Source organism: Ananas comosus, linkage group 24 (genome assembly GCF_001540865.1).
Source record: "Ananas comosus cultivar F153 linkage group 24, ASM154086v1, whole genome shotgun sequence".
Lineage (NCBI taxonomy): Eukaryota > Viridiplantae > Streptophyta > Magnoliopsida > Poales > Bromeliaceae > Ananas > Ananas comosus.
This window is the reverse complement of record NC_033644.1, coordinates 2002174-2026873: the sequence shown is the minus strand read 5'-3', so window position 1 is coordinate 2026873 and position 24700 is coordinate 2002174. Positions and strand designations below refer to the sequence as shown.

Below are 24700 nucleotides of genomic sequence, written 5' to 3'. Positions count from 1 at the left end.
TATATAAAATTACCATTTTGCTCTTTCAAATATACCTTTATACTGTCACCAACTTTTTTTGTTTGTCCTTTTGACTTTTGACACTTTTAAATATACTCTTTTACTATCACTAACTTTTCTTATTTGCCCTTGAGTTAGGACAAAATAGGTATTTTTATTTTTTTTATTTATGGTTGAAATTTAACTCAAATTTAACCCGAGATGACTTAACGAGCACTAACCACGGAGGTATTTTTAAATAACGGAGAAATGTACAAGGTGAATATTTAAAATAAAAAAAAAAAACAAAAGTAAATAAATAAAGGGTTTTTTTTAGCAAATAGCCTCCTTACAAAAATTTTTTTAAAATTGGCCATGTCAAAAATTTATTTGCAAAAATGGCCCTGCCCCCGCCACGCAAGCGCCACGTCAACGCCACGCGGGCGGGGCTGGGCCAGATGGTTAAGTTGAACACGGTAAACTATTCACCGTGTTCAATACAAACTTTTTGTATTGGACACGGTGAATGGTTCACCGTGTCTAATACAAATACCTCCAACTTAGTCATTGTTGGGGTATTTGTATTGGACACGGTGAACCATTTACCGTGTCCAATACAAAAATCTTGTATTGAACATGGTGAATGGTTCACCGTGTTCAACTTAAACATCTGGGCCCGCCTTGCCCGCGTGGCGCTGACGTGGCGCTGGCGTGGCAGGGCAGGGCTATTTTTGTAAATAATTTTTTGACGGGACTATTTTTGCAAATAAAATTTGTCAGGGGGTTATTTGCAAAAAAAAAGCCCATAAATAAAATATTTTAGAAGTTTTGAGGGGTATATAGCCCTACGGTTTACAGCCCATTCATCGGAGGCAAGGCTGGCCCAACGATTTCGATTTCACGGGGCGTGGCAGCAGGCCTCGCTTGGGCCTCATGAACCAACAAGGTTTGGTACGAATCTGTTTACTCATCTTTTATATTTTACCAGATACGGTAATATACGTATATCACAATACTATTCGCTATAATGAATATGTTCGCTATTATTATAAGATGTGTCAGCAGCAAATGAGTTTTCCCCTGTATCAACAATATTTATATAGTCACCGACCGTTCCTATCGCAAGTGGCAAAAGAGCTTGATGGTTGGTACCCGAGACCCAAGTTTAAATTCTAGTTGATTCGCATTTCTAGCTAAGTTTATTTTTAAATGAAATAAATGAAGCGGATAGCGTGCTACCTTTCTCTCTCTCAAAAAAAAAAAAAAGCAATATTTATATAGTCGAAGGATCAATCTAGTAACTGATTATGACAATTACCAGTGTGATCTACCCAGGAACTAAATATACTAGTAGCAATGGAGGATAAAAATTCAGACTTAAAGAGTTATGATTTGAATATATTAAAAATATTTCTATATTATATCTTGTTAATTATTAATCTTACAGTAGCATTTAAGAACTCTCATGAATTATATTATAATTATTTTGACTTAAACTAGATAAGAGATAAAATTTGGATCAAGTTTATATACATAACACCTTAGAACATCCTAAAAGGCTAACATTATTTGAAGAAAAAAAAAAAAAAAAAAAACTCATGACAAACCTTACTGTATATTATAATGTTTAACAATAATTTTTGGATACCCAAAAAAAAAAAAAAAAAAAAAAAAAAAAAATANTTAAAAAAAAAAAAAAAAAAACAAACTCCTTTTGTGTTTACTACGGTAGCCTACTGAACATAGGGAATCTAAGAAAGATTGATCATATTGTGATAGCTACCAATTACAATACCAACAATTTTGCTCACAAGAATAATCATAATTTAATTATTTTTTTGAAAACACGAGAATTTTTTTATTTTTTATTTTTGAAAATCCGAATATCGCAAACAGGTCCTCACACAGGACCCGCACAAACCAGCCACATGCATAAAAGATTCTCTTATCATACGGACAGAATCCTCCTATACATGTACATGCACGGCGTCAGGATACAAGCATACTAACTTACCAACAATAATGATTTTCATCTACCAAAATACAGGCACACTTACTTATCAACAGTAATGATTTTCATCTATCAAATTCTCAACATTGAATCACAATCATTCAAACAAAATATCATTCACACTACATGTTCATGGAAGAAGATCTTCTATTAGGCACAAACTTTTCTCATAGTAATCCTGGGTTCTGAAAACATACCTTGGCAGTCGGCAAACATCAAGAAGTAGAAGAACTAAATGCCCAACAACACAATTCAAGAGAGGTTCATCAGAATGCCTGTTCTTACCACGACCACGTAAAGAATGGCAACCTACAAGAAGAACACATCAACCCAACTTAACAAGATCCGATCTGAAACCTCCCAAGAATGAAATCTGGTAAGCTCACCTGACGAACTCGCTGCTGAGTTATTAAAACTGAAACCCTAATTATCAAACTACATGGAAGTCATTGAGTAATGTATAACTGTGTTTGGCATTTCATGAGAGTCGATGTTAAAGAGTGCCCTACCTTAACAATTTATTAACACACACACAATAGTATAAAGCCACATTAACAAAAAGTTTTGTAACATACAATGCTTGCTATAGGGAGCTCTTGGCAATAAATGAGGAAAAGAAAAAGAAAGGGGTTTAAAAAAATAAGAATGTGGTCAGAGCATATAGGCCCAACATCTCAATGAAAAGGTTATAAATTGCTGTATCAACCTCTAGTTTACAGGTTTCAACATAGGTGCCGGAAATAGATTCTTGTTCTACAAGGATTCAACATTTGATCAGAGAACTATAACAAATACATTTGTGTATCGGGAAAATATCGTTCCGAATTATGGTCCCACCGAAGTAAAGACTATCCTAACTTTCATCACTTTACATGAAAAGAATGTAACTGCCAAAATTCTCTCATTCCTCTTAAATACTGTCAGAGAGTACATATCATAATTAGCCAACAAATACACATCTTTATGTTAATTGCATCTCATACTCTCATGTACAAATCGGAGCAGCCGCATATTTTCACCTCTTACACCACAGCTGATACATAGCAAATGCGTACTCTGCTCAACTTCAAACTCGGATATAATTATACCAGGTTCTGCATCAGATCGAGGCAACCGGTCCCGAACTTCACCGGCTGACCTAAGCAGATGCTTGCTGATGGGGCGTCCAGTGTGTCGACCTCCCCATGGAATGCCGACCCTACGATGAACTTCGATGCTGTCTCGAAGGTCATCTTCCCAAACGGCGAAGTGTTGTATTCACCCATTCCCAACCGATTCATTGGTCGATACCCGCCATTAAACGTCATGAAATCTGCAATTAAGCTTAAATGCCGGATATTTACGTCAATCCCGTATGCCTGGAACAATTCCTTCACTTCTCGTATGATAGTAGCCCTGGCAGCTTCAACACCATAGGTGTTGAGCATCGCATGTATGTCATTGGAGATGAGTTTGTTGATGTCTAAATATTCTTCCAAGTCCCAGAATGCTTGGAAGTTCACACCAACGCTTTGAAGCATGTGGGTCTCCTCTTTCTTCTGCGGCTCGGCTACTGAGCACCGCTCGATGCTCTTGCACGACTTTACATAGATTGACTTCGCTGTTTTCTGAGCAATCTGGGCATCAAATAAACAAAAAATCCTCAGCAATTCAACATGGTTTAAAAGAACAAATCCACCACAATATCCCAGGAGGAGTATTTGTATGTGTAACACTGAAAATGTTATTTATTTGCAATAGTGTTCCTATCAGGTGTAACTATGCAAAAACAAGTTTTGCATATATATATATATATATATAGTTTGGGCAGGGGAATAGAATGCAAATATATACGGTTTCCAAGGAAAGGCACAAATATCATTTGCACAATTGCACAAATTGCAGCAGTGTATATCCCAAATCCCAAAAAAAAAAAAGCAAATTTCAAGTCCATCAGTTCATTTTCAGCAAGAGAACAGTAGGGTGTTGAATTTACAAAGTGAGCCGGCTCGCGTTCGGCTCGATATTCGGCTCGCTCAAGCTCGACTAGAAATTAAATGAGCCGAGCTTGAACAAAAGAAAAAGCTTGAAATTCATTTCAAGCCGAGCTTGAGTATTACTCGGCTCGCTCAAATTAGGATCGAAAAGCTCGAATATATATATATATATATATATATATATATATATAGTCGGGCTAGAATACTATTGATAGCAAAAGGTCCTTTTTGCTATCAAGTTTTAGCCTTTGGATCAATTTCTTTCATCATTTCTAACCGTTGGATTAAATATTATAATCCAGTAAGGACCACTCAACTCTAGGGAAACCACTCAACCCTAAGGGGACTAATATCATACTAAGTCTTAACCTTACAATTTCTCATCCAATGGTTAAAAACGTGATAGCAAAAAAGGTCTTTTGCTATCAATAGAACTCCGGCCCAACTCACTCTCTCTCTCTCTCACTATATATATATATAGAGAGAGAGAGAGAGTTGAGCTAGAATACTATCGATAGCAAACGGGCTCCGTTGCCACCCATTTGTTTTCGATGATGGAATCTTCAAATCGACGATCGGTACCGTTGAATATGATCTATACTATTTGAAGTATCTAGAAACCAAATTTAATGCTTTTTCGATATTGTTCACTTGTTCATCAAGTGGACACAAAAATGAACGGCTGAAAATAAAAATTCTTTAAAAAGTGATGATAGGAGTCTTATAATCAAGATCAAAGAGTATAGATCTTGTTCTAAATAGTTTAAAAAATTTTCTAACAAAAATTCAATTGATTTGAATATCTTTACGCCGTTAAAGGAGAAAACGCCTCATATCGACCATTAAAATTACAAATTTTGAAACCCTTTGATCATTAAGCTAATGGTGTCGAAAAGATTTGAAATTTGGTTTCTAGACACTTCAAGTGGTATAGATCATGTTCAACGGTGCCGATCGTCGATTTGGAGGCTCCGTCATCGAAAACAAATGGGTGGCAATAAAGCCCGTTTGCTACCGATAGCATTCCAGCTCAACTCTATATATATATATATTTAAAAAATATATAAATATAATATATTTTAATTAAATATACTAATAGGCTGAGTGAGTAACCTGAGTTTAGTTAAAATTGGACCAATGTTGCTAGCCCATAAAAACAAAACCAATAGACAAACAAAAGGGCACCACTAAATTTACACTCTCCTTTTCTTTTTTTACTCTAAATCTCTAATCTTTCTCTCTCTCTCTCTCTCTCTCTCTCTCTCTCTCTCTCTCTCTCCAAGTGGCCAAGCCTGAAGCCCCCAAGTTACCAAATAACAGCACGCGCCCACCGTTGCCTGCCTTGCCATTAATTGTGTGCTTGAGAAAATATACAGAATGTTTTTAAGGTAAAAAATTATTGTTTATACAAAATTTTGATTTTAGTTATATATGATTGGATATTTTAATCCAATATTTGCCTATATAATTTATTCATTTTTTGACCGCATAAATAAAATGAATAATATAGAGATTGAAAGCGGAAGAGAAGACAAGGCTGAAAATATTAGATATTCAACTCATAAGTTATTTTTCTTCATATTATAATACCGTATTTCATATAACTATTTTTGTATTTTGAATTATTAGACATGTTTTTGTATCAAATTGTAGATAATATTCTATACAAATTAAACTATTGATCGTACAATGTTGAGAATTTCAAGCGGCTCGTTTAGAGTTCGAGCTCGTTCGACTCAAAATTAGGCTCGCCCGAACTCGGCTCAAATTAATTTCAAGCCAAGCTTGAGCCTAAATTTAGGCTCGAAATTAATTTCAAGCAAAATTTGAGCCGAGGTAAGCTCGCTCAAGCTCGGCTCTTTTCCACCCCTAGAGAAGAGCAAGCTTCAATTACGTTTAATCATATAATCCAGCTGAGAAACTCCCATTTAGAATAATGTAGCTATCATATATAGGAAAACAATATCAGTGATGGTCTATGCAAAAATAATAATGTTCAATAGACTTCAACTCATGGCATCATCCATATCATATTATGTAGCACTGTCAAAATGTCATGCTTATTAGATTCTAACTTCAAAGCTGAAGCCATAGCTAATTCATTCTTCGGCACTGGATTAATGTGTTAAAATATCAAAGTATCATGTTTTATAATAACAACGAAGCTTCTCAGGTAGTGGATGGTCAAATATGCACCTATAGCACTAATAAGAAATAAAATTTCTTTACCAAAGAATAAAAATGAATTTCTTTCCCAAATCTGTTTTTTCTTTTTTCACAAAAAAAAAAAAAGAAGAAAAACTCAAGAGCTAGGCAAATCGTCCGTTCGCATACCTTGTAATAGATATTCTACGGAAATTCTACGGAAATTCAATAAGGTTTTACCACAGTAATGCAATTTACGCAATTATTCCAGAAATAAGCAACAATACATAGGGATGAGAACACATTTAGACATACAATCATCCAGTTCACATAATGTTAGCAGAATTTTATATGATAATTCCTAATAACGTTAAGAAAGACAAACATTTCATTACTTCCATGCAAGGATTGTCGTAGCACTGGCACATCCCATGCATGCTAATGTCCGCATGCCTCCTTGTGCCAGTGTTATGCCACTGGCACATCAGCACTTATTGGCACATACTTCTATATCATTAAATTTTCACGAGAAACAACTTTTTAGAGTGTTTTAATATCTCTAATGGTTATAAAATTGGGTCAAGTACTATATTTCACACAATTTAGTAAGAATAGAGAATAACTAGATGATATTTATTTTTTTTATATTACAAAGAACATACATGAAAATAAAACTTAAGTAATAACTGGATAAATATTTATAGGAAAACACTTAAGTTCAATTCACTAGATCTAATATGATAAAAAAAATTAGGGACAACACTATTTTTGCATTTCCACTAAAAGTTGGTCTTATTATTGCAATGGAACACACTAAATGCTTCAAATGTTAGTAGATTTATAAGATCTACATATTTCAAGTATGGAAACCTTCGTAAAACTTTTCACCTTAAAAAAAAGAATCCACGAAAGCCCAAAAACTCAAAAAAAACAGCCCACCGCATGCCGGCATGGCCACAGCACAGTGTGGCATGGGCAATCCTTGCTTTCATATCATCAAAAAAATGGCATTTCTAATTGTCAGCATATTAAAATGCTTTATGAGAATCAAGAAATCAGCTAGAAAATGCAAGAGGGAGCGAATATACCTCAGCCAGTAATACCCGAGGTTCGTCCCTGAACATGTAGTGAACCTCAAAATTCAAACCATTAGCCTCCACATGAATAGTCCTGTTCAACTTTCTCTTACTCTTCTTAGTATTCACCATTTTCCTCTCCAATTTCTTTTCCTTCTTGACTGATTTAACTTCCATATTTCCATCATCAGATGCAGGAAAACCCTCGGATTTTTTTGGGCTATCTGGCTCCTCTTCTCTCTCAATCTCAACAGTAGTTTCCCCTCCCATGGTATAATCATCTTCTGTCTCGACTTGATCAATCTCACTTTCAAATCCTGATTTGTGCTCTTCATTTTGTTCATCATCATTTGCCACAGTACCCCTCCCCTCATTTTCTATACCATCCTCATACTCCACTTCGTCGCTCTTTCGCATCTTCCTCCTTTCTGCATCTGTTCCTTGGTCTTCACCACCTATGTCATCATCGTCATCACCTCCGTCTCCCTCCTCTTCATTGGCTGGTCTACTACTTTCTTCTTCATCAACTTCGTTTGCTGAGTTATCGTCTTTAGTAGTAACAGTGTTGATATTGTTAATTCTGTCTATCAAGTCTAAGTGTTTTTCTATGGCTTCTTCCATAGCGAGGACAAAGGTTGAACGTAGGGTTGATAGGCAATCTTGTAATTTTAGGTCGGAATAAGAAGGGTAAAGCTCAGAAGGGTAGAGGTGCATCTTTAACTTATAAACTGTTGAGACCTGACTCCCTTGAATGGAGAACGGAACGATTTGGACCTCCATACTTTCTATAATATCTGCCACAGAGATCCTCCTCAACTTCGCAGCAACTCGTTCAGCATCCTCCCTTCAAAAGAAAAAAAGAGCAGCATACAACTTGGTTTATTAAGAGAGCAGTGTATCTACAGGACATTCAAAAAAGAAGTCAAATTGAAAATAGGCTATACTGCAAAAACCAACCCTATTATTCTTGCTTAAGTACAATGTCTACCATGCATTTTATTCTTGTTTCGAGAAGGTCAAATAATTCTGGATGACTAACCAAATTCAGGAGCAAAACGTGACAAAATGAATTCACATACATTGTGAGCTATGTCGAGTTCTTTCTAGGTCTTTTCTGTTATGTAAATCAAATGTTTGATTATATAGCTAGTATAATCTACCAACTCAGTTTCATTAAGTTTTTCATCTGAATTTGATGGTCATCCAAAACTTATTCGAACTAAGAGAGACTAGTAAACTGCAAGGTTGACATGCAAACCATAACTGAGATAGAAGGGCAAGTGCTAGTGTGTTTTTTGTAATTTAGCCTGAAAAGGAAAAACATTGTCATAGCATCAAGACGATCATAAGATATTTTAGTTATCAGCTATTTTTCTGTGATGTAATTCGTATAGTATAAGCAAACTTATTTTATGAATAACTCACAGAGTTGTGGACGCAAGCAGCGGGCATTTCATAATGGGAGTTCGGATATTGTCTGATGCGGTCATCAGAATTTCTTGTAGGCGAGGTATTCCAAGTGTCACATTCATTTCTCCTCTTCCAGCAAGATGAAAAGTGTTGAGCCTGGAGGAAGCGACATAAACATTAAATCGATAATTTAACAATAATTAAGTAATCAATATGCCTCAGTGTAATTAATTACATCTGATCTAACAAAAATATATCAGGCATGAAAAATTAAATCCTCAACAAGTATCTTACAAAGCAAAAAAAAAAAAGAGGACTAAATTATGACCCGAGCAAGGAATAAAGTAAGGTCGATGCCCACTAAAATGAAAGAAAAGAAAAATTTTAAAAAAAGAAAAAGAAAAGAAAAAAGGACGTACAAATCAAGTGAAACTCGATTAAAGAATCCAATATTAGGCACTCTAAAAGAAACCAGACGATATAGTAATTTTTAACTGCAAAAGTAATGAATAAATGCCAAAAAAAGAAGAAAAAAACACATGCAATATGTTGAGATTTGTTTCTTAGAGAGACTCGGAATAAAATGACAGGACAGAGTTGCTAATTAAGGCCATTTGATTTGGGTTGATTTATCACGACTTTGAAAGTTGACAACACCATTTGAACTGATAATTAGTACATTTTAGTGGAAAAACACAACATACCTTTCTTTCAGCTCTGTTAAGTACTATATCAACAAGCAGAAAATTCTGTTACAGGCCAACATATAATTATGGGTTTACTTTTTCACTCATGTTAACAAGTTCACAGTACTCTCCATTTTGTGGAGAGCAAATATTGTAATGAAAGGAGGCTATTTGCAAAAGGGAATTTTTTTTTTCTGCCGATTCGCCGAGCCGATTTGCTCACCGAATCGGCATCAAGGTATGTTTAATACTTTGAACAGTCCAATAGGGTGTTTACTTTTAGAAAACCTTTAAAACAAACACTTATTTAGAATATATAAACCCAAAATAGGATCATACCAAACGCGTGGCCATGACTGCCACTCGGAGTCCCTTCATGGTCACTAGCACACCACTATTTCCACAAGTCAGGAAAGCACAGTGCCATGCCGTGCATACTTCTGTGCCAGGTATTACTTGGCAAGCCCTTGTGTCTAGGCACTTAAATTCTCGAGTAATAACATAAAATTATTATAACAATTTCTTGTTATTAACAATAAAATCATTTCAAGTTAAGCATTTCCACACTAAGACTCAATCAAGCATCAGATATACTTTATTATTACTTCAGTATATAAATGGGATAAAAACCTAGCATTATAAGTTAATGATAAATACTAATTTAGCAACAATAATGAAATCATAATTCATTCAATTAATTTATAAAGCTCAAACATAAAATCATTATAAGTTAATGATAAAATTATCTACTACTAAGGATGAATAACTAGTATTTATCGGACATACACTTGATCACTCAGTTGAACCTTAGATGTGTAGTATAAATTATTGAGAAAACATTAACATCATTTAAATCAGTGATAAAAACATCTGCAGCTCTTTAATGTGCATTATAAGCAATGTAGGACCAAATGAAGATGAGAACTTACGTCATCTGAGTTGATGGTTCTCCAACAGATTGAGCAGCAACTACACCCACGGGCTCACCAGGCTCAGCAAGACTGGTTAGATACTTGACCTTCAATAACTTCATCAAGTCCTTTCGCTTTATTTCAAAGCGGCATTGCTGTTTCTTTTTTGATAGATGAACAAATTCACTTGCTTTATCTCTCAGCTCGAATGGCAATTCATTGATGAAACCACTAGATTTTGACAAATGCACGTCACCGAGCTGACTGCTAAGCCTGTCCATAATAACTTTTCGATTCTGAGAGACAAAATAAAATGCATTAATACTAGGTATTAGAAGGCAGGAAAAGATAGATTCAAAATTGGGCTTTTCGCATACATATTCCAGTGAAATCACCCATTTATTTATGTACATACACTTGTGCATACTCTCATCTCAAGCTAAAGGTCCATCAAAAATAGTTGGTTCAATTGCAGAAAACCACCCGGACAAATAACACCATTGCTAGTTTGCCCTCCTGAGGATTAACAACCTAGATTAACCCCTGAATTTTTAGACCATCAGCACTTATCCCCTGCCCTTCATATTCTGCATCCAGGAAATGTTCATTAAGTCTTACAATGCGATCTTCCCACTAAAAAAGGATACAACAGGTATTTCAGACCATACTCTCAAAGTACCAAACAAAACCTGAATTTAAAACAAAAAAAGAACTGCAACAAGAAGGGGATTCAGTACTGATAGTCTCCACCGTGAAGGGTCAAAGTAGGTTTTTGCATGTTAAGAAGAGCAAAGTGCACTGATACTATTTTCGTGCTCACGCGAGGGAGCGCATTTTTGTTAAAAACAAGGTAATTCAGATTTGCAGTAAATTCAGATTTTGAAGAGATATACATGTAAACAGATAATGTTGCATAAACTATTTATGAGCTTACATCAGCAAGTTCTCTAAATTTAGCAAGGAAGCTAGTTTTAAGGACGTCGACACCATCTTCCCCATAACTGAACTGGACTATCGACCCATCCGCATCGCGAACTGTGTGATCATAAGAGACTTTCAAGCACTCAAGATTCTTAATAAGACATCTTTGCAGATAACCACTGCGAGATGTTTTAATTGCAGTGTCCACCAGTCTGCACATGTAAAATGCTGGTCAGTGTGATATTAATTTACTACTTTGGACAGAACTATTCTAAATATAAGCAAAATGGTCGCTGTGCTATCCTCATACCGCGCACCTTAGTCCCACAACTTTTTCTTACTTAGGCACATAATAGTCCCTCAGCTTTCTCATGTAGCTATTCCATCCCTAACTAAAGAAAAAAAAAATCTATGATTTAATGTGAAAATGACCATTTATTATTTCCCCTGTAAAATGACCTCTTTGTTTCAGTGTAGCTAAAACAGGGTTAAAAAAAATGCATTTTAAAGGGAAAAGTTATTACTAATAAAAACTTTCATAGGAAAAAGTTTAGGGGCTAAGTGCAAGTGGAAAGTTCAAGAACTAAGTCATAACATCTAGATAGCAGAGGGACAATCCATATGATATACCAAAAGAGAAGCATGTTATACCCATCGCGACCAGCCATGCAATGGAAATAATACTCTTGAGGGTGAAGGCCAGTCAAAAAGCGATCGCCAATGAATCCACCGGAACGAGATGAAGTATCCCAAGGCGGAAAACAAGGCAACGTCTTTCCAGAGACCATGCGTGGGACACGTTTTCCTTCTAATTCTTGTTGTCCTAACAGAGAAGATATTTGTGTCATATTCACCTGTATAAAAAGGATCAGAAAAGTTAGTTTGCAGACTATTTATGAAATATTTAACATATATCTTATAATCTTAATCGAAAAGTCAGGCAAGATAGACTCAAGAGTTTTTCACATTTGATCAACGCCATCCAAATATTACAGTGAAAAGGCATTCAGCACAAAAGAATTATGTATAACATTTGCTCACGGCAATACCATCTACTGGCACATTATGGTAAATCAATTGAGAAATATTGTTTGAAGGTAGAAACTATGAATAGGAAGCAAAGATGCTTCATATTCCAGAGGATGTGTCAAATATGACCTTACTGGTACTTCAAAGATAGGCCTTGGATAATTTACATATATCATATAAAATGAATTGAATGTATACAGCTTGGATACTTCTTGGATGCTTCACTCGTATGACTTTTAGGCAACTTCATTTAATCTACAAGGACATTATACATGCATATATATCTGTGCATGCATGTATCTGCATGCGCATCTGTGCAAGAATTGTCTCGTATAAATCAATAAGCTTAATTAGACTATAGTACACTCTATCTAATAGATTTTTTTCACTTTCTACACACTACTTTTTTTTTGTCAGAAGCACCACTCAACTATCGTTTTTTCCAATCCCTACACTAAGCAATAAACCTATAATTTTATATAACAACTATTAAAAAATAGTGGTTAAGAGTGGCAAAGCATATATTCAGCTTATTTTGACATAAAAATAACAAAATACATAAAAAATAGAAAAAGGATAATTAAAAATAACTTGATAGAAACTTTCAATGAGTCTATCATCGAGATTTATTTTATATTGTGTTTCTACTATTTAATCAGTGCCTTTTAATAAAGTTGTTAGATTTACCTAAAATAGTAGATTTGTAAAAAGTAATGTAGAGGTTGGTAAGAAAAAGAAAAGTTTAGTGATATCCATGAGAAAAAACAGTACAAGGTAAAAAAACTAAAAATAAATCTAAAATACACAATGTAAAAATTGATAAAATATAATAATACAATGGTGCCTTCGAAAAAAAAAGTATGATATAGCAAATTAAAAAAAAATAAACTACAATGTAGTTGTAGAGTGTAATTAAGCCTAAATCAATATCTATATGGTATAAGACATCTTCAATATCTATATCCATATAGTATCAATATCCATATAGTATCTATATCTATATATCACTCTGTATTCTTCTCATAAATGCACAGTAATAATTAGAAGCTAATTTTCATTCTGCCACTAACACTGAGTAATGGGTACTAATAGAAGGCCATTAATCTGATTAACTAAAACAACAACTGAAAGACAATGTAATGGAAAAGGAAAATGAACTCACCAAACCACCTTTAGCTCCAGTTGCAGTCATAAGAGAGAGGCAGTTTTCTAAAAAAGGCTTCTCTAATCCATTTGGAAATAGTAATTGATTCACTTCAGAAGTTAGAGCATTCAGAGCATTCGACATCATTCTATCCAAGGTAATAGTCGCAGAGTCTCCGTGACTCCGTATGACTTTCTCAACCTTCCTTTGTAGCTTCACTGGGTCTACATAGAGAAATTAGAGGAATTAGACTATGAAGTCAAAAAGGAGGAATAGTCTAATTAAAAAACCACAGTTATCTATTAATGCCAAGAAAAGCAAGAAATTCTCAGCTGACTTTGGTGAGTATTGATTTCAATTAATCCAATGTATGAAATCTCTTTTACTGCTGAACCATTTCAACAAACAAAAAGCGAGCTAGTAGTAGACTGAAACACGTAAACAAGTGAATGAATCAATGAAATTGAAATGGAAGTAGAAACAGAAGACCAAGCATGAGAAGCATAATAAAGAAAGTACGCGTGCAATTGCCAAGAATAACTGGAAAGGCAAATTATTGGACAACAAATAATGGGGGATTACACACATACATGTTTAAATATATATTCCACTGAAAATTTTGAATTTTCATATATAACCATCAAAGGTGCAATTTCCAACAAAAGAACTTTTATTTTAAATTGGAGAGATCCAATTCATGGGGGAAGTTGAGTTTTTGAATTAGCAAAGTTATCAGAAAAGGGCATATTTAGCAAGTATAAGAGCATGTTTATAAGAAATAAATTTAGAAAGACAATAGAGACAATCAGATTTTTCAGGGTGCATATAAAATAGATAATTTTGCAGGTTTATGTTAAGTAAAACTCCAATAAATAATGAGGGAAATTAAGGATAAACATTCAGCATATGCACCATGGTGTACTGCTCGAAGTATTAAACATACCTCGATCACCACCCTTAGTACCAGTAAATCTCATATGAACTTCTTCACTACATTTTTCACTTTTTCCTAATATTCTACTCCTCTGCAGATCTGAATCCTGAGACAGTAGAAGGTCGTCCACTCCACACGTAAACCCATGAATCTGAAACCATATAATATGTTCTCAACGGCCACAATTAAATCAGATAGTAAAACAATAGAAAGGTAATAAGTTCTCACAAGAAGAAAAACAAAGAAATTCACCTGCAGAAACAATGTAAATAAGCGACTAAACACAGAAAGCAAAACTCCTGCTGTATCTGCACCGTAGAGCTCATAGACAGTATGAACTATGCCGTACTTTCCAAACTGAGCCTTGTCTATAATTCCTTGTATGAGCTCATTATCATGAATATACAACTTGAGTTCAGGGTGATCTTTTCCAGTTAGATATTCCTTTTGGATCCTTGCTTTACTTTCAAGAGTAAAAGGTGGTCGGCCTTTTGTAACATAGTTTAAGATTGCAGTGATAACCTGCAAAGATATACAAGTTAAAACCAAAAAAAGAAGTCTTTACAAATAATATAATCCCTAAACTTTTCTGTACATGCATATCCTTGCAAATTTTGGATTTCCATATGTCCTTCAAGGACTTGATGTTTACACTGATACCTTTGTACTCTCTGAAATGCACCTCGTTAATAAACTACCTCTAATTATAGTTAACCACCATGAACTTTAAGGGGTATATTCCAAATAATTCGGATCTTACAGGATGAGATACGTAAATAGATGATCATGTATGAATATGCCCAATACAAATGCAGCTTTTTCATGTTTCATGGTTACAACTCAATAGACAGTTAATATTACATAAAGCTCCAGGCATTCAAAAAGGTGTAAATATTTAACCTGTTTCCCTGTCCATAGTGGGTTGGGCTTCCAAATAGCAGGAAGAAGTGGCTCTATCTCATTGCCCGAACTACTTAAAGAAAGCTTTTGGCCCAACCTACTACCTTGAGAACTGGAAGATGTAGGCACACAGGAAGCATAGAGAAGTTGATGATACTCTTCACGGGTCAAAAAAGTGTCCAACTTTGTAAGGAGTACAGCACTTACAATATGGTCCTGAAGAAAAGATTAAGGTAAATACTTACTTTAAAAAGACCATAGGAAATTTTTACTGGAGAAAAAAAGTAACTTTTAACCTTGTTTTCAAACACCGGACCTTTTTTTAACTTTTGCAAGTTTTCAACTTCAAGGGCCAAATGTCCCTCAGCTACAGGACCAGGTTTAGAGTTTTGAATCGCATAGTTTTAAATTATAAATGCACAGTTAAAGTGTGGAACTGTAATTACAAGCTTGCGTATTTATCACTCAGAAGTGCAGATCGCTGTCATGTAGCAGAGGGGTAATTTGATCCTAAAGTTGAAAATTGGGTTGAAAGTTCCAAAAAGACAGTGTCTGGCTTTTGCTAAAACTAAAGTATGGACTTCAAATGACTTCTTAAATAAACAAGCAGAGATCAAATATTGAAAGTTTCGTTTTACCTGGATCAGACCCCTTATAGGATTTCCACTTGTTGGAACAATGTACTGCTTATTGGCATTTACAATATTAATGGCTTCAGCACGAGAAATTTCATCTTGTGGAAGGTGCACGTTCATTTCATCTCCATCAAAATCAGCATTGTAAGTACTAAGTAAACAACGAATTCAAGTGAATTTCCTACAATATAGCACCAAAAAAAAGAAAAAAATAAATATAAAGAAAGCACGGCAAAAAACCTGCAATTAGCATAGTGCATACGAAGTGTCTTCTCTCCTTTTAAAACACGAACAAAATGAGCCATCATGCTCGGCTTGTGAAGAGTGGGCTGACAATTCAAAAAAACCAATGAGGAATTTAAAATGTGCACAAAACTTGATTTTAATATTGGATTTATAGCTGTTATGCTTCCAACGACCATTGAATTGTTGCCTCTTTTTAGCTTCACAGTAACTTGTTATGCAAACAAAGGGAAGTTAATGAAATATAAGAAGAAACTATTTATTCAATTGGTTGAAAGTTGAAACTATCTTATACATTAATAAGAAAGAGGAAAAAACCTAGTTTTTCCAGTAGTGCAGTTTATTTTCTTTAGTTAACCGAGGCAAATAGAGAATAGCAATTTAAAAAATTCTAACTATCATGGAAATGTTAGTATCAGTTAGCATAGCGTATATGTGATGCCTCAATAGTCCCACATTAGATAGAAAAAGAATTGTGCATCAAAATATAAGGACCACAGGCTCGAATAATAATAGTTGGATTAAAGCATTTTGGGCTAGTGGTTTGGGCCTAACGAGTTATTAGTATTAGCCGGCTAGATCATTACATCAAAACCAATTAGCAGCATTGTAAAAGTAAAGTGGTAATGCGGAACAAAATGCTACACCACGGTTTGGAGGGAGCCACCTCTGAACCAGCAGGCGCCACCTCTACATCTCACGTCGTCTAGTGATCTTAAGCTAGGGAATTGGACTTGATGTCCTCATCAGTGTCAAAATTGGGTACATCAGTATCAAGAACACTAATAATAATAACCAAGATTAAAGAATTTTGGGCCGGTGGTTTGGGATCAATAAGTTATTGACACTAAAGGGTTGGGCTATTAATTTTGGTATTAGAGTCAATTTACCAGCCAAAAGTCAGAGATAGGTCTCACATCGCTATCGCTTTGTGATCGCTAGGGAATGACCAAGAAACTAGACTTGACGAGGACGTCAAGGTTTAAATGGGGAGAGTTTGTGGCGCCAGATGGGAAAAGAATTGTGTATAAAAATATAAGGACGAATGGATTTGAATAGTAATAACTAGGATTAGGCATTTTGGGTTGGTGGTTTAGGTCTAACAAGTTAGTGCCGGCTGGGTCATTACAATAAAATTCGAACAAAATGTCCAATAGATGCAATTACCATTGTTAATGTCGGATAGATGCAATTAGACATGCATCAAAGTCTCAATTTCAAGTATATATATTGAATACGCGAAAATGAAAAAGCGAAAAAGAAAAATAGATGTGAACCAAAAGTATATACTAGTTAGCATATGAAATAAAGCAACTCCACTCATAGAAGTTACTATTTATTAAACAATTTGCAATTCAAATAAATAAGAAATGAACTTGTTCATAAGAAAAGGAGTTTGGGCAAGCACCATGTGAGAAACTTTTACCTGTCTATTAACAAGTACTATATCGCCATCTTGTAAGTGACGATAAACAACTTTCCCTTCAAACTCGGATTCCGGGCCTTTTCCTTGTTGCCCAACAGCTCCTCTAGATGTAAGCAACTTCTTAGAGATTGCATAACGTTTATTTGGCCCAACTTGGAGTTTATACATGCTCTCTTTGTCCTTGTAATGTGTAGCTCCAGGATGAATATCTGCACCATTTATGATGGCATGACGTAGTTTATTGGCATTCCATGGTGTCACTCTCTGCAAAAGTAAATTTCAGCATAAATTTTCTTGTATGCCGCGCCAAGTGGTGAAGGCCAAAAAAAGATTAGAAAATTGGTAAAAGCTGGTCTTTGAGTTGTTGTTCAGTATATAGTTTGCCAAGCAGTACATTACTATGTATCAAACCGTAAAGAAGCAAATAGAAAAACATATTCACATATACATATATGCATATGTGTTGGATGCAAAATAGAAAAACATATTCACATATACATATATGCATATGTGTTGGATGCAAAATATGGATATGTAGTGAATTCAAAATTAGCAATCAACCATTTTAAAATACTATGATGGCTGCGGAGGCATAAGAAATAAAATTTTGGAAACATGAAATTCAAAAAAAAAAGAACATACATATATAGATATAAAATTAGGCTACTATACTATCTATACTATATATACATATATATATATATACATACATATATATACATACATACATATACATATATGGTAGGTTTTTTAATCGGTTGTTATTTTTAGTGAATCGACTGGAAGATTGAGTACCTATAAGACTTCGTGTATAGTAAAAGTTAAAAATAAAAAATATAAAATCAAAAATTAAAAAAATCCCCACTTCCCTTATCGCACAAGAAGCGAAGGGATCAATCAGTTATCCACTCTATAGCTACCAGCAGAAGTTAATTACGTGTTTAAAGATACAAGAAAACAGAGAATAAAAAAAAGGAAAAGAAAAAACACCAGCTAGGGGAGATCGGTGAACTATTGAAACAAGTAAAAAGGTGTTGGAACTTTAACATCAAGACCAGATCGAACTCCTGAATGGTCAACTGCTCTGAGCTCTCACTTAGGTTAAACCACGTTCTTTCCAGGTCGTGATTTAGACTTTCCAAATAAGGACAAAAATCGTTTTCTGAACCTCCAACTGAATTTGACGAAAGAGCAGCGACTCTACGAGTGAAGATAAGTGTACGAACCCTTTTTTTTAGGATTGTATATATATTACACTCATTAAAAAGATTGATACTCGAATAGAAAAATCTAATCCAAGCTTAGGAAGTTGTGTTTTATACGTGTAATAGATCAAGAACAAGCGCCAGGTAAGTTTTATACGTATCATAGAAAATAAAACTCATTAGGTAGTCCGTTTGTTTACCTATTGTATTTTTGTTAAGTACGTCTAAATGTATGGTAGGTTTTTTAATCGGTTGTTATTTTTAGTGAATCGAATCTTCGTGTATAGTAAAAGTGAAAAATAAAAAATATAAAATCAAAAATTAAAAAAATCCCCACTCCCTTATCGCACAAGAAGTGAAGGGATCAATCAGTTATCCACTCTATAGCTACCAGCAGAAGTTAATTACGTGTGTAAAGATACAAGAAAACAGAGAATTAAAAAATAGGAAAAGGAAAAACACCAGCTAGGAGAGATCGATCGGTGAACAATTGAAACAAGTAAAAAGGTGTTGGAACTTTAACATCAACACCTGATCGAACTCCTGAATGGTCAACTGCCCTGAGATCTCACTTACGTTAGACCACGTTCTTTCCAGGTCGTGATTTAGACTTTTCAAATAAGAACAAAAATCGTTTTCTGTAACTCCAACTGAATTTGATAAAAGAGCAACGACTCTACGAGTGAAGAAAAGTGTACGAACCCCTTTTTTTTTTTAGGATTGTATATATATCGCACTCCTTAAAAAGATTGATACTCAATTGTAAAATCTAATCCAAACTTAGGAAGTTGTGTTTTATACGTGTAATAGATCAATAACAAGCGCCAGGTAAGTTTTATACGTGTCATAGAAGATATAACTTATTAGGTAGTTGGTTTGTTTACCTATTGAATTTTGGATAAGTACATCTAAATTTATGGTAGACTTTTTAATCGGTTGTTATTTTTAGTGAATCGGCTGGTAGATTGAGTACCTATAAGACTTCGTGTATAGTAAAAGTGAAAAATAAAAAATACAAAATCAAAAATTAAAAAAATCCCCACTTCCCTTATCGTACAAGAAGCGAAGGGATCAATCAGTTATCCACTCTATAACTACCAACAGAAGTTAATTACGTGTGTAAAGATACAAGAAGACAGAAAATAAAAAAAAAATAAGAAAAGGAAAAACACCAGCTAGGAAAGATCGGTGAACTATTGAAACAAGTAAAAAGGTGTTGGAACTTTAACATCAAAACCTGATCGAACTCCTGAATGGTTAACTGCCCTGAGATCTCACTCACGTTAAACCACGTTCTTTCCAGGTCGTGATTTGGACTTTCCAAACAAGGATAAAAATCGTTTTTTGAACCTCCAACTGAATTTGATGAAAAAGCAGCGACTCTACGAGTGAAGATAAGTGTACGAACCCTTTTTTTAGGATAGTATAGATATCACACTCCTTAAAAAGATTGATACTCAAAATGTAAAATCTAATCCAGTTTAGGAAGTTGTGTTTCAAACGTGTAATAGATCAAAAACAAGCGTCAGGTAAGTTTTATACGTATCATAGAAGATCGAACTTATTAGGTAGTTGTTTTGTTTACCTATCGAATTGTTGATAGATACATCTAAATTCCGGTAGAGTTTTTAGACGGTTGTTGTTAAATTTTAGTGTGACTAGCAGGGATCGCATTCACCGTTTTTCGAACCACCAACCATAGGCTCCAGAGTTCAAACTTAGGATCAACTAAGTGTGAAAGTCGATTCAAATAAAGATATACTTTAATTATTTGCTTAATTCGTCCATCGTACTATGGAGAGAGATTTTTTTTTTTTGTTAAATTTTAGTGATTTGAAAGAAGACCTATAAGACTTCGTGTATAGTAAAAGTGAAAAACCAAGACAGTAAAACAAAAAACTAAAGAGAAAAGCCCACTTCATTTATAGTACAAGAAGCGAAGGGAGCAATAAACTAACCACTCTATAACAACCAGCAGGAATTACGTGTGTAAAAAATAGAAGAAAACAAGAAATAAAAGAATAGGAAAAGGAAAAACACCAGCCTGGAGAGATCGATCGGTGAACTATAGAAACAAGGTAAAAAGTGTTAGAACTTTAATAATGAGTTTTTAGCTAAATTTATCTATATCTTTATATAAAATGTGAAGGTGAACGTATGTGCAACCCTCTCTATTTTTATTTTAAAATTGAGCTTTCTTAATAGATTTTTTAATTTAAAATAATTTTGATCCAGGTTTTATCTTATAAAAGACACCTTTTATTTATCCTCCAGAATCGAGACGGGTTTTTTATTTTATTTTATTTTATTTTATTTTATTTTAGTTTCGTTCAACCAACTTCCCTCATTTTGTTACGGGTAGATTCATCATATATAATTATATCATGAAATTTTATTTCATTATACCATTCTCTTGTATAATTATGGTTTCACTTTTTTACAGTGTGTTTAAAACTTCACAGGTTTGTTCGGGAATACTAATACTCGATAGGCATCCACATTTAGAATATGCCTTAAATAGATTTTCAGAGAAAAGAGTGTCATTAGAAAAGTGTGAAAATAAAAGACTATCTTTTTACACTTTCTTAACAGAGTTATAAATCTAATTTAATCTCCTTTAAGGTACTACCTCTTAATTAATTGCAGGCGTTCTGCAACGAGCGCAAAGAAAGTACAGGAAAAGGAGTTGGGAAAGTCGACTAACCCTTGACGTGCGTACGGGAACGACCCCTTACGGTGGGCACTAAGCTAGCTAGCGGATGTTTGCACACCAACTATCTTTATTAATTTTGGGGACAACATGATATGTATACATACGCAGGGTTTTAATTCTCGAATCCCTTTGAAGCAAGGTTTCACCAATATATAAATCGATTGATTTTACGACTCCTTCCGAAAGGATCGAGAGAGACACGAGAAGGAGTACAACAGACCGACGTCGCCGAGGCGGAAGCACAGAAGGCGAAGACGAGGGCAAGGGCGAGGGCAAGGGCGAGGGCGAGTTTTACCATACTTACTAGGCGGTCGTCGTCTTTGGAGCGAGAAAACAATTATGGGAGACGAACAGAGATACGTACGTACGATCGATCGAGAGGGAACAAGCCATGCGAACTACGTCTATGCCTAACGTCGTACTTCAAGTGCATACATTGCCCAGTTGGCGTATGCCACCCGAGGTTAGGACTCCCGGTAAGGAAACCCTTGGACGGACTAGGTAGGGGCCAAGCTGTTCCAGTTAAATGGATGTCGTGGGACGTCCGTCTCATTCCTTGAAAAGTTATGAATGTCAAGAGCAGAACTAGTAGGGAGGTCGGGCACCAACTGACAACTCGACGTACGTACGACGAATTGAGTGCTCAAATCCCGAAATTAATGGACGGGCGTACGAATTAAACCAACTCCTCGGTTTAATTCTTGCGATTGTTATAATATATATTTCCCTAGAGGAAGGAATCGGAATACCCTAATCCCATATATACGTCATACATACGACCAACAATTAGTAGTTCGATCGATCCGACTCGAGGATAATGACCTGAGGCTGGCTGACGGTTGTAGGTGCCTATCATGCAGACTAAACACCACTCTTGGCACGGTGCGACTTGAGCGAACCCGGGTGTACACCGGGAGTGCGGAATCCAAGAAAAGCGAAACCGTATGTTTAATTGGGATTTGAAGAACGTAGCTCACAGCTGGCACGCTACGACTCAAGGGGCCTTGAGCGCCGAGTCTACCTCACCGACCTACGAACGGATAATGACCTGAGGCTATGAAAAGTAGGTCGAATTAACGGTAGGTAGGGTGAAGACATAATTTAAAAAAAATTTTTTTTATTTAAAGAACTTTTTCGAAAGTTCAGAGTGTACAAAATTATAACTGCCCACAAGCATCAAAATTGGTTTTTTTGTATATGAAGTCAGAGTTTTATGTACTGGTCGATCGACATACAAAAAGAAAGAAATAAAAAAAACATGAAAATACAAAAATAATTGACAATCACAAAAACGTCGGCTCGCGGGATAAGTGCGCCGTCGCCACCAGGGATAATCCCCGTGACAACTCCGCTACATTCTCACGGTACAGAAAGAGACACGAAGTTTTCTCCACTTCCCGAATCATCATGTGAGGCGTGACAAAGCTTATATTTAATATTAAAAATTCCATAATACGTGCAAAGCTGTAAAGGAAATGCCCTTTCCATAAATTTATCAATTTCTGTCCACGCCTAGAATGATCAAAATAATAATAGACGTAATTTTTTACATAAGTCACTTTCCTTTTTATTTTTAAACTTCGGTCTATAACAAAAGTGTGACTAAATTAATCGATGTCTCACAAGGAAACAAAAAACCATTTGAAGTTTATGGTGGGTGGGTACACTAAAGTATAAAAGAGTGAAACCATAGGACATCAAATTTTATATAGTGCAATCATAAGATACCAAAATAAAAATAAAAAAGCAGTCGAAGAGGTAATTATAAAGCAATTTAATAATATATGTTTTTTGAAGTCTACGGGGTGAATCCAAATAGCTTATAAATGAAGTCATGGGAAATTAAGATTGAAACAGTGATTAAATTGTTTTTTTTTAATTGTTTTGGCCATTATTTTTCTATTTTTATTTTAGTGTCCCGTAATTTAACTATGTGAAATTTAATATCTTATGATTTCACTCTTTCATACTTTGATGTCCTCACTATAAACTTCAAAAAAGAAACAAAAAGAGAGACCGTCGTAAGAAAAAATTTTAAAGTTCCCACGATAAACACTAAACCTCGAAACGAATGTTGCAAAATTCACGGGTAGCTGTGCCCGGCATAGGTGGCATGGCATAGCACGGTTGTTCTATGGATGTGTTATATCTGGGGCACGGCTACCGTGTCGAGTTTTGGGAGATAAGAAATTTAATTATTCATTAAAAGAGTTATTTCAAGTTTTCGACACTATTTTTCTGTATTATTTATCAATCTTATAAAACAACGATTTCTTTTATTTATAAAGTATGATAATACACAGCCGTGTGTTAAAAAAAACTGGCCGTGTGTAGCCGTGCCGAGCCGTACGTGGCACGGCATGACACGGCCGTTTAAAGGCCGTGTTGAGGTACGGTGCCGTGAATTTAGGAACAAACAAATATATATCACGACCCGTGGTGTGGAACAACAAGACGTAATGAATTTTAAAAGATTTTTATATAAAAGACTTATATATATATATCAACTCGATCTTACGATAGCTATCGTTTACCCGAGACAACGGTAGGTAAACAAAAGGTACTATCTCGGAAGTTTAGCTGCTAGCCGTGGCAACTTGTATTAAATATGGTGAACTTCACAAATCTTTAGTTTAAAGTTTAGAAAAACTGTAGTAAACTGATTACTAGTTTCTCAAAGTTTTAGACATTAAAATTACCAGCTATACTACACAAAAGAGCAATTTGCCACATTTCGATAGGTTTAGTTAACTTAAAACCAATCTTTTAAGAAATTTGATAAATCTTATTCTAGATATGAGAGCTAGAACTAATGTTTTAAAGATAGTAGTGAAAAATCTCCTATAAATAAAAGTCAGCAAGTAAAAATGCGGGTGAACTACCTATTCTCTTGTTATAGCCTTTTCGTACTTTAAACTAAAGATCTATGAAGTTTACTATATTTAGTATAAGTTACCACGGCTAGCAGCTAAACCTCCGAGGTAGTAGCTTTTGTTTAACCACCGTTACCTCAGGCAAACGATGGCTATCATAAGATTGAGTTGATATATATATATATATATCTCAGGCCGATGATACGATAATTATCATGCTTTGTGAACCACGATAGTTCAAAAAGCGGCAATCTAAACGGGAAAACTAGTAAAAGTAGGCAATCTAATATGATAAGTTGGTTGGTGGGTAAGTTGGGATACCCCGGGTGTAGTAGGATTGGCGTGTAGAGAATTAGGTTATCAGTTTTTGAACCATCGTGGTTACTGAACCAGGATAATTATCGTATCATCGGATCAAGAGAGAGAGAGAGAGAGAGAGAGAGAGAGAGAGAGAGAAAGAGAGAGAGATATATATATATATAT

The 24700-nt window shown here is 35.0% G+C and overlaps 1 protein-coding gene across 2 annotated transcripts in view; it reads right to left on the bottom strand.

Annotated features, from left to right (window-relative positions):
* The window catches only part of LOC109728570 (DNA-directed RNA polymerase I subunit 1), a 50604-nt gene continuing 28566 nt past the window's right edge, over positions 2663–24700 (bottom strand). For both annotated transcript variants that reach the window (XM_020258991.1, XM_020258992.1), the window contains 13 exons: positions 17427–17690; positions 15998–16086; positions 15761–15908; positions 15123–15338; positions 14475–14744; positions 14232–14373; positions 13307–13512; positions 11767–11969; positions 11129–11327; positions 10213–10490; positions 8613–8753; positions 7200–8031; positions 2663–3606 (listed from right to left, as the gene is read on the bottom strand). In XM_020258991.1, coding sequence (XP_020114580.1) covers positions 3073–3606; positions 7200–8031; positions 8613–8753; positions 10213–10490; positions 11129–11327; positions 11767–11969; positions 13307–13512; positions 14232–14373; positions 14475–14744; positions 15123–15338; positions 15761–15908; positions 15998–16086; positions 17427–17690 — 3522 coding nt within the window. In that variant the 3' untranslated portion in view covers positions 2663–3072. The remainder of the gene's footprint in view (positions 3607–7199; positions 8032–8612; positions 8754–10212; positions 10491–11128; positions 11328–11766; positions 11970–13306; positions 13513–14231; positions 14374–14474; positions 14745–15122; positions 15339–15760; positions 15909–15997; positions 16087–17426; positions 17691–24700) is intronic.